The sequence below is a fragment of the Nelumbo nucifera genome, chromosome 1 (assembly GCF_055504915.1).
Source record: "Nelumbo nucifera cultivar China Antique chromosome 1, China Antique-T2T, whole genome shotgun sequence".
NCBI classification, from domain to species: domain Eukaryota; kingdom Viridiplantae; phylum Streptophyta; class Magnoliopsida; order Proteales; family Nelumbonaceae; genus Nelumbo; species Nelumbo nucifera.
The window spans coordinates 21,713,686-21,726,004 of NC_142649.1; the positions used below are offsets into that span (position 1 = coordinate 21,713,686).

General features: G+C 43.6%; 1 protein-coding gene across 1 annotated transcript; it reads right to left on the reverse strand.

Annotated features, from left to right (window-relative positions):
• Positions 1-1,218: 1,218 nt before the first annotated feature.
• LOC104605811 (small ribosomal subunit protein uS13c-like) lies at positions 1,219-2,090 on the reverse strand. The gene is made up of 3 exons (XM_010270714.3): positions 1,896-2,090; positions 1,597-1,821; positions 1,219-1,500 (listed from the first exon to the last, which is right to left on the reverse strand). Exons 1-3 carry the CDS (start codon positions 2,010-2,012, stop codon positions 1,333-1,335), a joined length of 510 nt encoding a protein of 169 aa, XP_010269016.1. The 5' UTR covers positions 2,013-2,090; the 3' UTR covers positions 1,219-1,332.
• Positions 2,091-12,319: the final 10,229 nt, after the last annotated feature.

The window sequence follows — 12,319 nt, forward strand, 5'->3', positions numbered from 1 at the left end:
GCTAGACTCCATTTTTGAAGGCTATATCCTTCTATGGCCACTTGAGTAGGTATGGCAAGAATTATTTCATAAAAGGACTGTCTGTAATCATAACAATAATGCTTGAGCTTGACCAAGTGAAACTGCCGTTGAGGTTGAGAATCAAGAACTTAATGTTTCCTAACCATGTTCTCATGTATATTAATTTGCTTGGGATGTATTTGGTTTGACAGGAACCAAGAGAGAAACAGAAAGCCCTCAAGAACTTTCCCCCAACTTTCTGTTTCTCTTACTTTCTATCAAACCAAACATAGACCTAGTGTATGATGTTCATGCAGACCAATTCAGAAGTCTTAAAAATACAGAGACAATGGTGGTTAACTGATTATATGTAAAATATCTCTGGAATAGATCCATTAAATGCTTAAATTTTACAAATAAGTAAATGACAGTAGCTATTTCAAGTTGGCAATAAAGGCAGATCCATATTGTCTATCCCTAAAGACAGTGGTAAAAATCTTTCCATTTGAATAGCCAAAAAAAAAAATAGTCTGGCCTAATTATAGGCCAAAATATTGACTGATGTATCTGAAAATGCTTGTGAAACATGGTTGTAGGCCTTCCTGTGTTTATTTTTATGTTTGAAGAGTGTTGAATGCAATAAAGCAGATGATAAACTGTCTGCCTATAAACTGGGTTATTTGGAAAACAGCATAGGCAATGAAGCAAGATTAGGACGATAAAAAAAAAAAAATATGGAGAATGTAAGTGTTTCAACAGTCAGTTATTGATCAATAACTTCCTGAAGCATACCATTTATAGTTGGGATTGTCACCAAGGCTCAGTTTGTTTGCCGTGGGAATTTTATTTGCAGTGGTGTAAATGTATGAGAGTACAAATAGACAGTGTAAATTCTGGTTTATTTTTGCTTCAGATTTGATTTTGTTTCTTTTTTCTTTTTTTGGGGATTTGGTCTTGTTTTATTCACTGCTGCAGTTCTCTCCTCTGAAGAGACATTGATAATATATTGAGCATTATGAGATGAAAGCACAGAATTGGCTTATAAGCAAGCGCTCAGGCTGCCCAAGATCACAATGAACAATGGTCTGAAGATGCCACTTTGAGTTTCAAACAGATTCAGCTAAAAAAAAGTAAATTATTTCAAGCACTTATCTGACTCCAACTTCATACGACCTCATGAAGGGAGAAAATTAATGCATATCAGGAAAGAAAACACAGTTGTGAAGATCAAAAGGCATTGAATTTACTAAATACAATTGAATCCATACTACAAAACACTAAAATGCGCCAGAAATTCAAATAAATTGAAGGATTAAAAACACAACCGAGTTCTCAACGAGGGGCTTTCTTCTTTCCTGCAATCGCAACCCTCTTACCCTTGAGCGTCCGACAGTTGTTCTTCGTGTGCTGTCCTCTGCAAGGCAACCCTTTCTGATGCCTCGTCCCTCTGTAGCATTGAATCTCTATCAACCTCCTAATTCTGAGAGCATTGAAACGCCTCTGGAACACCAAAACCAGAAACCCATTTGAGAAATAAGCCGAAAACCCAGAAAGAGGGCAGACACAAGAGATGAAACAGAAGAAGGAGAGCATTACCAGGTCACCTTCAATCTCGTACTTGGAGACTTCTTCACGAAGGGTGGTCAGTTCTTCCTCTGTGAAGTCCTTGGTGATCTTGTTCTCCATGTTAAGGTCGCAGAGAATTTGGCGAGCTCTGGTGCGGCCTATGCCGTAAATGTACTGAAGAGAGTACTCGATTCGCTTGTTGTTTGGGATCTCAACTCCTCCAACACGAGCGCATTGGATGTTCAGACCACGATACTGCAAAGAATTGAAGAAAAAAATCTAAAAAACATGGACAAACAAACAAGCTCCGAGGAAGAAGAAATGGGTACCTTTGGAGGGGCTGAATTGGGGAAATAAACAGCTCTGGAGAGAGAAGCAGAAGGATTTCCTCCCTTGCAGAGCAATGAAAGTGAAGGTGCGACGGGCAGAGTCAGTGCCTGAGCCATTTCTTCTTCAGTTCTTCCTCTACTTTCTCCTTTCTTTTTCTTCCGTTCTGGCCTTCGAGTAGATGAACGAAGAGGGATTGGGCTCCGATCACCTTATCCTTTTCTTTCTCGACCTTGGACCCATCGGACGGTTGAAACGAAGGACCTCTGATTTGACACGTGGCAAGTTTGATGCAGTTCCCAAAAATGTCCTTCAAAAATACACGTGATTTTTATATTCAGCGCTATACTACCACTTCAAAAGTACACGTCCGGAGTCGTCGTAGAGACTTTGCTTTGATCTTGATCAATCGGTCGACGAGGAAAAGTAGTGGACAACCCATATCCGTTCATAATTGAAGAAGAAATTCTTCTTTATCATTTGTCTTGATGATTGGTCCTTCCAAACCTACTGGGGTGCTCAAATATGCTCGTCGAGAGGGTCGTGCCAGATAGCATAGCAGTGACGAGAAAAAGGTCGTGATGAATCAGCTTCAATTGAGCAAAATGATTCATGCCAGACCCTTGGTGAAGGCTGGCCTTAATCCTGCCCGCTTTGATATGGACACTCTTGTTGCTTGCTAGTTATGGCTAAGATTCAGCATTGACAAACTTCTCTAATATCTTGTTAGTGCATTTTTTTTGTAGATATGGAGAGTAACATGAAGGCGGTATCGTTAGCCGAGGCAGCCGTAAAGAAGAAAACCACAAAAAAGGGAGGGGCTGAGGGTACCCCCCCCTGAAGGCAACTAGAAGAGGGAACGACCAATCGAAAGTGTGTGTGATCCGCATGCCACCAAAAAACTCCAAGTGGGGGTCTTGATTCAACAGCTTCTCCAATCACAAGAGGAGATCAATTGGCTCAAGTGTCAGGTGATCGAAGCGCAGTTAAGGCAAGAGGCGGTTGAGGGGAGAATTCGCAAGGAACATGAGCGGTGGAAGAACGCTGAGGCCAAGATTTCGGCGAAGAAGGAGTTGGTGAAGGAATTACTGTCTTCCATTAGCTCATTAGAGTGGCAACTTGAGGAATCCTCTCCATAAGCCATAGCTGACTATAAGGCCTCGGATGATTACAAGGGAGACTTGGCCCGCTTCGCTTCTCATGCCTACCTAGAGGGCTTCAAGATTTGCAAGATCTAGGTGTTGAAAGTCTTCCCCAACTTTGACATCAATCAGATGGACCCTTTCCTTGAGGCCTAATAGCCAGTGGAGGTCGTGGCCGGGGACTAGGGCAGTGACATCGCTCTTCAAGCCAATGGACAAGGGGTGATTGCCGAGGAGAGTACTAGGGATGATGCCCAGTAGTTGGACTTCATTTTCTATTGCTTGGGTCTATGTACCCTTACAAGTTTTCTTTACTTTGTGATTATTTCTTCTCTCTCTTCTTTTTTTTTTGTATGGGGGATGATCCCTCCTTAAGGGCATTTTTGTAAAGGATTGCTATGAATGCGAATGATATCTTTCTGTTGTGTAAAAAATTCCTTCATTGTTTAGTGCATGTTTATTCTCCGCACTCAACTAAGCAAGTAGTTCATTTTGGCTCTTTTTCCCTTTGGCTGAAGTGTTTCACCATGGTTTTTTATGGTTGAGGTTGTTAATCACGAGTTACTAAGTACGAGTAGCATTGAAGTCCTATGGGCTCCTCCCATGCTAGAAGGGGCATATTGGGCATCTTACCTACACGAGGTTGTATGTCCTGGGCCGAGGTCTGTTGGATGTATAACCTAGTAAATGATTGTATGCTCCAAATTGAGGCCTTCGAGATGTAAAACCTTCACAAGGTTATTTAGCCAAGGGATTCTGACAATTGAGGAGGCAAGAGTGTGTACACACTAGAATCACTTAAGTAAACAAAAAGAAACTTGCAATTTTCCATTAACTCATTTCCATGTACAACTTGGTTCTTGGTAGTACATACGGAGGTTCTCCGAGTTATAGGTACGAGGTATTGGTCTTCCACTTAAATATTATAGACGAAAGGTACTAGGTCCCACCACTTGCTTGATTCTATTGGGCCCTTCCTAATTTGGGCCAAGTTTTTCGATGCCAGGCTTAGGGACAATGACTTTCCTGAGGACAGGGTCTCCTTCTTTGAAATGACACTCCCTGACCTAAGAATTGTAGTATCTTGCTATCCTTTGTTGTTAGGCGATGACCCTAATTTGAGCTTGTTCTCGAACACCTTCTAGTAGGCCTAGGATATTTCTTAACCCTTCATCGTTGTTGGCTACATTGTATGCTTCTATTCAAAGCGTCGGCTAGCTGGTCTCTGTTGGAATCATAGCTTTCGTTTTGTATGTTAGGTTGAAGGGAGTTTCTCCAATGGCCGTTTGAGGTGTTCTTCGGTACACCAATAGTACACTAGATAGTTATTTTGCCCAAAGACCTTTGGCTTTGTCTAGTCTAGTTTTCAAGTCATCTAAGATGGTTCTATTGGTGACCTCAGCCAATCAATTGGTTTGAGGACAACAAACCAAGGGGTATTGCTGCCTTATTCCCAGACTTCTACACCACTCTCTAAACTTAGAATCATTGAATTGGTGACCATTGTGAGTGACAAGAATGTGTAGAATGCCGAAACGACATACGATATTCTTCTAGAAGAAGCTTTGGATTGTTCGTGTTGTGATGGTTGCCAAGGCTTCGACTTCTACCCATTTTGTAAAGTAGTCAATTGCTACAATCAGGTGACTTCTATTCACTATGGATGGAGGGAAGGGTCCAACGAATATCCACCCCCCACTTTGCAAAAGGCCAAGGACTGTTGAGGGCCAAAAGGGTCGTTACTGGCCGATGGAGAATATTGGAGTGTCGTTGGCATCGATCACATTTCTGTACCAATTCAATGGCGTCTTTCTGGATGGACGGCTAGAAGTACCCTTGTCTTAATGCTTTTTGTGCCAAGGCCCTTCCTCCAAGGTGATTGCTGCAGATGCCTTTGTGAATTTCTCTTAATACATATCCCCCTTCATCACGACAAATGCATCTGAGATAGGGCAAGGTGAAGGATCTTTTGTACAACTTGCCCTCCAATATTACATACCATATCGACTACCATTTGACCCTCCTTGCTTCGTTATTGTCTTATGGTAGCTATTTGTGTTGCAAATAAATGTGTATAGGGTCCATCCAGCAAGGTTCAGCTTCAACGGAACACACATGCTTCTCCTCTATACTAGCTCATGCCAAATTTTCTATATGTACTGGGTGGCCAAGGGCTGACCCCGAGGAGCTAGCCAACATGGAAAGGGCATCGGCTTGGGAGTTCTCGGCTGAGGGTACCTAATGCAGAATGAAGTGTTGGAACTGCCTGACTAGGTCCTGCAATTTACTCAGGTACTTGGTCATGTTGGGTTCTATGGCCTTGTACTCTCTGTTTACTTGATTTACAATTAGATTTGAGTTGCTGAAAACTTCAATGTGCTCAGCTCTGAGGTCTCTAGCCAGCTAGAGATTGGGAAGTAAGGCTTTGTACTCAGCTTCATTACTTGAGGCGAGAAAACCAAACCGAAGTGCATACTCCAATTTGTTGTTATCTAGAGTTAAGAGGATGAGGCCAGTTCTACTCCCCCTGGTGTTAGAGGATCCGTCAACATACAAAGTCCAAGGGGGTCGTGCCTCTTGGTTAGAAATATGGCTTTAGTCGAAGGTACACTCGACTAGGAAGTCTGCTAGTGCTTATGTCTTTATTGTAGGTTTCAACTGGTAGTGCATATCAAATTTTGATAGTTCTATGGCCCATTTAGCCAGTTGATCCGAGGTCTCTAGCTTTGACAGTACTTTCTTAAGGGGTTGGTCAGTTGATATTGTGATGGTGTGGGCTTGAAAACAAGGTCTCAACTTCCTGGTAGAAATCACTAATGCAAAGTTTGTCTTTTCCACATCTAGGTATCTGGTCTCGACATCGTGCAGGACCTTACTGACATAGTATACCGGTTTTTGCAATCCTCCGTTCTCTCAGACCAGCACCAAACTAACCGCCTCATCCCCGACTAAAAGATATAGGAGTAAGGTTTCCCCTGGAATAGGCTGCGTGAGTAGTGGTGGTGAGGCGAGGTACACTTTTAATTCTTCAAAGGCTTTTTGACAATCCTCCATCTATTGAAAGTCTTTTAGCTTCTTGATGACCCGGAAGAAAGGTATACACCTTTGGACGATTTGGACATGAATCAGCTGAGAGATGCAACTCAGCCGATGAGCTCCTAGGTCTCTTTGATTGACCAAGGGGGCTACATGTCTAGTATGGAATGTATTTTCTCAGGGATGGCTTCTATGCCTCATTGGGTGACCACAAAGCCAAGAAATTTCCCTAAGGTGACCCTGAAGGTTCACTCCAAACGTCTCATCCAGGTTGGCAATGTGTTGGATCGCCTTGAGGCTCTTCACAACATTGTTATCAACTTAGGCTTCAACGTTCTGCCCAATCTGTTCTTTAATTTGTTCACAAGCCTTTGGTATGTTGCCCTAGCATTCTTTAATCCAAAAGGCATCACTCTATAATAGTAAGTAACATGCTCAGTAATGAATGACGTATTCTCCTCATTGCCTGGGTGCATTCGTATTTGATTATAGCCTAAAAAGGCATCCATAAAACTCAACAACTTGTATCCTGTCGTGGCGTTAATCAAATGATCTATTCTTGGTAAAGGAAAGTTATCTTTGGGAGATGTCTTGTTGAGATCTGTGAAGTCAATACATATTCGCCATTTCCCATTAGATTTTTTAACCATGATTATGTTAGATTGCCATTTAGGATAGTGTACATCTTTGATGAAATCAGCATTAAGTAACTTGTCCACCTCCTCTCCAATAACTTTCCAATGTCCTAGTACAAAGTTCCTCTTCTTTTGCCAAACTGGCCTATAGCTTGGGTCCACGCTTAGTTTATGAGTCATGACCGAAGGGTCAATTCCTGATATTTTAGTGACAGGCCAAGCAAATATGTTAGCATTGGCCTTGAGGAAACTTACTACTTTAGAAAACGCATCATGAGGGAAGAGTGACCTGACTTGCATTGTCTTTTGGGCTTGGCTTCATCCAGGAGAACCGAGTCCTCAACTAGGTGACGTCGGCTGACAGGTTCATCCCTGAGGTCGAGCCCTTCTACTGGTAGGGTTTCTTTATTTATGCCTTTTAGTGTTGCAACGTTGCATTGTATGGTAGTTTATTGATTCCCCTTAACCACTCCTATGCCATGCTCTGTGGGGAACTTCATGGTGAAATGATAAGAGGAGATGATGGCCTTGAGAGCGTGAAGGGTTAGCCAGCCGATGATGGCGTTGTAAGGTGAACCGGTCTTTACAACCAAGAAATCTATCATTCGAGTGACACGTCGAGGTTCAGTTCCTACCTTGACTAGTAGAGTTATTCTTCCTTCTGGTCTAACAACTGTTTTGGATAACCCAACTAAAGGCATGTCAATGGTAAGCAGTCAGTTTGGTGTCAATTGCATTTTCTTGAATGCCCCATAGAACAAGATGTCAATCAAGGAATTGTTGTTTATGAGGAATCTTCTTACTTCACAGTTGGCAATGATCATTAACACCACCAACGCGTCATCATGGGGTACAACTACCCCCCTCAAATTGTCGTCAAAAAAGGAGATGAGGTCCTCTGGCCTTAATCTCTTTGGCGCCTGGTGCTGGACATTGTACTACTTGGCGTATTCCTTTCGAGGTGATGCAGTCATGCCCCCCATAGTCGAGCCTCCAATAATGACTTCAATAATCCCGATGAGAGGATGGTTGGGCCTGGGATCGGCTAGCGTTGGTGCAGATGAGGACGTTAGGTTTTTACCCCCAACATAATCTTTTAGGTGTCCCTACCTAATGAGGGACTTGATTTCATCTTTGAGATCATAAAAATCTTTAGTATAGTGGTTTGTGCTACTGTGAACTTACAATACTTTTTAGGATTTTCCCTTCTGGGATTCGTCTTGAATTTGGTGGGCCACTTAATGTACTCCTGCTTCCCTACTTGCATGAGAATATGAGTTCGGGAAGCGTTCAAGATAGTGTATTTGTCGAAGGATGGGGCTGGTGGCTTCTTCTCCTTATTCTTATTGCTTGGGCCATCGACTAGTCCGTCTCTGTCCTTCATCTTCTTCTCACTAGGACCCATTTCTAGGTTCTTAAGGTGTTTGTTGGCCTCAGCCTCCTTATTTGCTATGTACTTCAGGAACTCCGCCTTGTTCTTGGGTGGGGTTTTGGAGATGGACCAATTGAGGGGCCTTGGGTGAAGGCCACTAATGGTGGCAGTCGTAGATACCGAGGGGTCTAGGTCCTTAACTTCGAGTTCTTCCTGATTGAATCTATTCATATAATCTCGAAGGCTCTCCCCACATTTTTGCTTAATGGACATCAGGGAAATGACAATCTTCTAGCATCATTAACTGCTTACGAAGTGCCCCATCTAATCCTAGGAGCTTATGGATTGAGGTGGGAGCGTGGAGAACCATTTGTGAGCCGCTTCCTTGAAAGTGAAATGAAAGACCCTACACATCAGTGCGTTGGAGTAGCCGTGGAGGAGCATTAGGGCATGAAAATGCTCTAAATGGTCTTTTGGGTCTATGCTCCCATCATAGATTTCGAGAGTAGGTTCTTTAATGTTTGGTGGGAGGGGCTCTAAGGTGATGGAGTAGACAAAGGCCTTCACCTGAGTCGATGAGGTTGGTTGATTGGTGGATGTATCACCTCGGCCTTCTTTGACCTGCCTAAGCTCATCTTACATGGCGCCTATCTGTGCCTGGAGGTCCCTGATATGTTGGTCAATTTGAGGGAGGGGGACTTCGGCTGGGTCCAGAGGCTTTCTTACGGGAGAGATACGCTTAATTTCCAAAATTCTTCAAGTTGGCCTGATCTTGAGCTCTACGAGTAAGGTGATCGCGGAGGTCGTACATGGGCGGGAAAAAGCACTACATTAACCATCCCCTGATTAGTGAGAGGGATTGTAGTGGACTGAACGCCCACCGTCGTCCTTATTGCGATTCGAGGCAAGGAGGTTGGCGTGACGGTCTTGATGGTTCTGGTATGTCGCGGGCATATGAGTCCTGATGGTTTCCACCTCAGTTGGGAGGAAGCCGAGATGTGTTGGACCGGTGTTTGCTTGCCCGGTGATTACTGCTGCCAGAATTTGACTAACATTAGCAATGCGTGCGCTTAAGCGCTAGCTCACCAATACGTGGGTGGGCCTTGTGCCTTGTTGGTCCTGGCCCTTGACGGGGCGGCCCCCATATGGGAGGCCTCCTGTTGGGTGTTGTAACTCAATCAATTGCTAGGCTAGGCCGTCCAGGTGCTGGAGCACTATGCTAAACTGCTCTTGGGTGACCAAGTTATGAGAATGAGGAACATTGTCTTGGTTTTCAACCATTTTCCTTTCTTTTTCGGAAATATTAGATGATTTATTAATGTTTATTTAAGGGAATGATCTAAGTTGCTTCCCACAGACAACGCCAAATGTTGTTGCCAAATTTGGAGCCGAGGCAGCCAAGTAATTCCTGAGGTCCGAAGGTTAATGTCCAACCTATCAATAGTAAAAAAGATGTCAGAGGCCCTGGGAGTGTTCCCAAGGGTGGGGACTCTGGCGATCAAGTCAACCAAGGGCTTAAGGAGAATAGAGATTACTACAAAAGTGCAAGTGATAGCTGTAATAAGTGTGCATACCTCTGGTTGTAGTGTCCCTTTTATAGTAGGAGTCGCCTGACAAGGGAGTAATGCACGACATGTAATCGTTCCGTTTATCGCGGTCACATAAGGAGATATGAAGGGGTGTTGGCCGGTTACGACCCCATGCTACTGGCCTAGGAGTAAATGCACCTAGGACGTGCACCCACATTAAGTGCTCAACAAACCACTAAGGGTGGGAATTACCTGAGTGCCCATAATGAACAGTCGAAAGTCAGTAATACCCCTACTGATGTCACATGTCACGATCCAACAAGCCAACCAAATATACCCACATTAGTGCGCTTTTCAAATATAATAGAGTAGAACACATCCCTTTCCAAAGAGATAGAGGTGAGCCTCTTTGCCTATTGTACCTTTTAAAGAGTGCAACCATCCTGTTATTGTTGTGTGAAAAGGTTGGTTTGACACTCTTGTTAGGGTTAAAGCCTACTTGACCCAAGAAAAAAGCTAGACTGCTCTTGCATATGAAAGGGTAGTCTAGTTTGTCATTTGATAGCCATATGCAACACATCTGTCTTTCGGTGAACACACCATTCCATAAGAGTTTCCATACAAAAATCTGGCATCTAGGTGGGATTTTTGTTTCCAAAAGCTACCTTGCTAGTGAAGTGAGGAGTGGATGAGGATGGAAGCGAGGAGATGAACTTGTGGTAAGCTGAGGTAATTGAAAATTTACTTGAGGGTGTTGTTTTCCAGATCAAGCGATTCAAACCCAAGTTGTGGTGGAGCTGAATAGGCAAGATGTGTTGGACACTTAGATGTCTTGAAAAAATGGTAGATGGTGGATTGGTTCCAAGTTTGCTCAGTTTGGAGAAGGTCACTTACTTTCAAGTTGCTCAAGCTGGAAATAGTTGCTTCACTTGGTGTGAGAACCCCATTATGGAGGGTATCCACGGGTCATGTAATGTGTGAACTAAGTGATGAAGGGGAATTTGTCCCGATCTCATGACAGGGAGACACGTGGACATGACTTGACATAAGCGACAACTCGACATGGTCAGGTCGGCACGTGGATATGACCCGGCACCAGTGACAACTTTGCATAATCAGTTCGCTACAAAGTGACCTCGGGTACTCTGATACCCCGAACTAAGATCGTCTCGATACCAGGTCGCGACCAGGATAACGGAACCGAGTTCACTACAGATCGAACCCTAACAGATGAACCACTTGGGTCAAGACTACCTCGGCACAAGATTAGACCAAGACCACCTCGGTCCAAGGGCACTTCGGCATTCGTATCAGAATGGACCTAAAGAGCACGAGCTCGGGAAGGTCGCCACCAGTCAGCTCGCCATCAAGCAGCCCGATACCTAACAGGCAGCTCGCCTCCCGTTCAAAACGACCTCCACATGAAAACCCTGAGGATTTCACCACCATGTTCCGCGTCTTACGGGATCGTACCTCGCCAACGGCTATATTAGCTCACCGACTCCCCGGTTCAAACGGAAAGGACAGTCTTACTAGTTGGTGACATTTTGCCCACCTAACACGCAAGTGGATCCCATCACGGCGAGGATCCAGGAACCGCTCCACCAGTCCACAAGGACTCCAGTATATAAAGACTTCACCCCCAGGGGTGGAGGTATGTTCATTTTATTATTGTGTGTAATCTTTGCTCTCTAGCTCTCTAACTCATTGTTATCATCTTCAAGCTTTCTACTACCCCTGTATTCTAACTTAGCCATTGGAGTGTCCCCACTGGGTTAGCCACCCCGGGATCTCTGACTCCTCTCTTGCAGACTACCCAGTTCATGTCGATCTGGTAGCCAGATCATCTCTAGCAGGGAGCAGCCGGATTACTCCACATCACTAAGGAACCATTTTTTTAGTATCCAAATCATATTATGCTAGCTTGAGTTCTTCTAAAATGTTGTATGCACTTTTTCTACCATCCTAAACTGGAGTGTCCTTTTTATGCTTCAAAACTGATTATTTTAAGAAAGTATTTGGCATTCATGTCCATGGCCTATGGAGTGGTAGGACAAGTGAGAAGTATCCATATTTTCTTGTTGGACATAGTTTTGTTCATAAGACAACTGCACCTGAGACTTAAACCCAAGTAGGGATGGAAAATTTCCCCATTTCCCTGATCTTCATAAGGACCCATCCCGAATGGGGCGGGGATGGGGGGATGATTTCCTCCCGCAAGGATGAGGATGGGGAAATTTTCATCCCTGTTGGTGGGGACGGAGCGGGGATGGGGAGAGCACTCCCCGCCTTGTGGGATCCCTACTAATATATATGTATCTATGCATGCATACATCTATATATGTATATATGTATATATGTATATATGTATACATACATCTATATATTAATATTTTTAAAAATTTGGTTTAATATGTTTGAATTTTTTTAATAGGATTTTAAATTTTAATTATTTATTTTTAAATAAAATAAAAACAAAAAATAAAAATAAAAACAAAAAGATGTTGACATTATAAAAAATCACGGGAAGTGGGGATCCCCATGGGGATAGGGATGGGGACTAGCTCCTCGTCCCCGCCCCACCCCGTTGCCATTCCTAAACCAAGGTTTTAAAATCTGGACCGAACGCGAAACCGTCCTTAGAACCTATTCCCAGGTCGAATGGTCCGACCGTCCAATTTAAATGGATGGCCCATTTTGACTTAAAAAAAA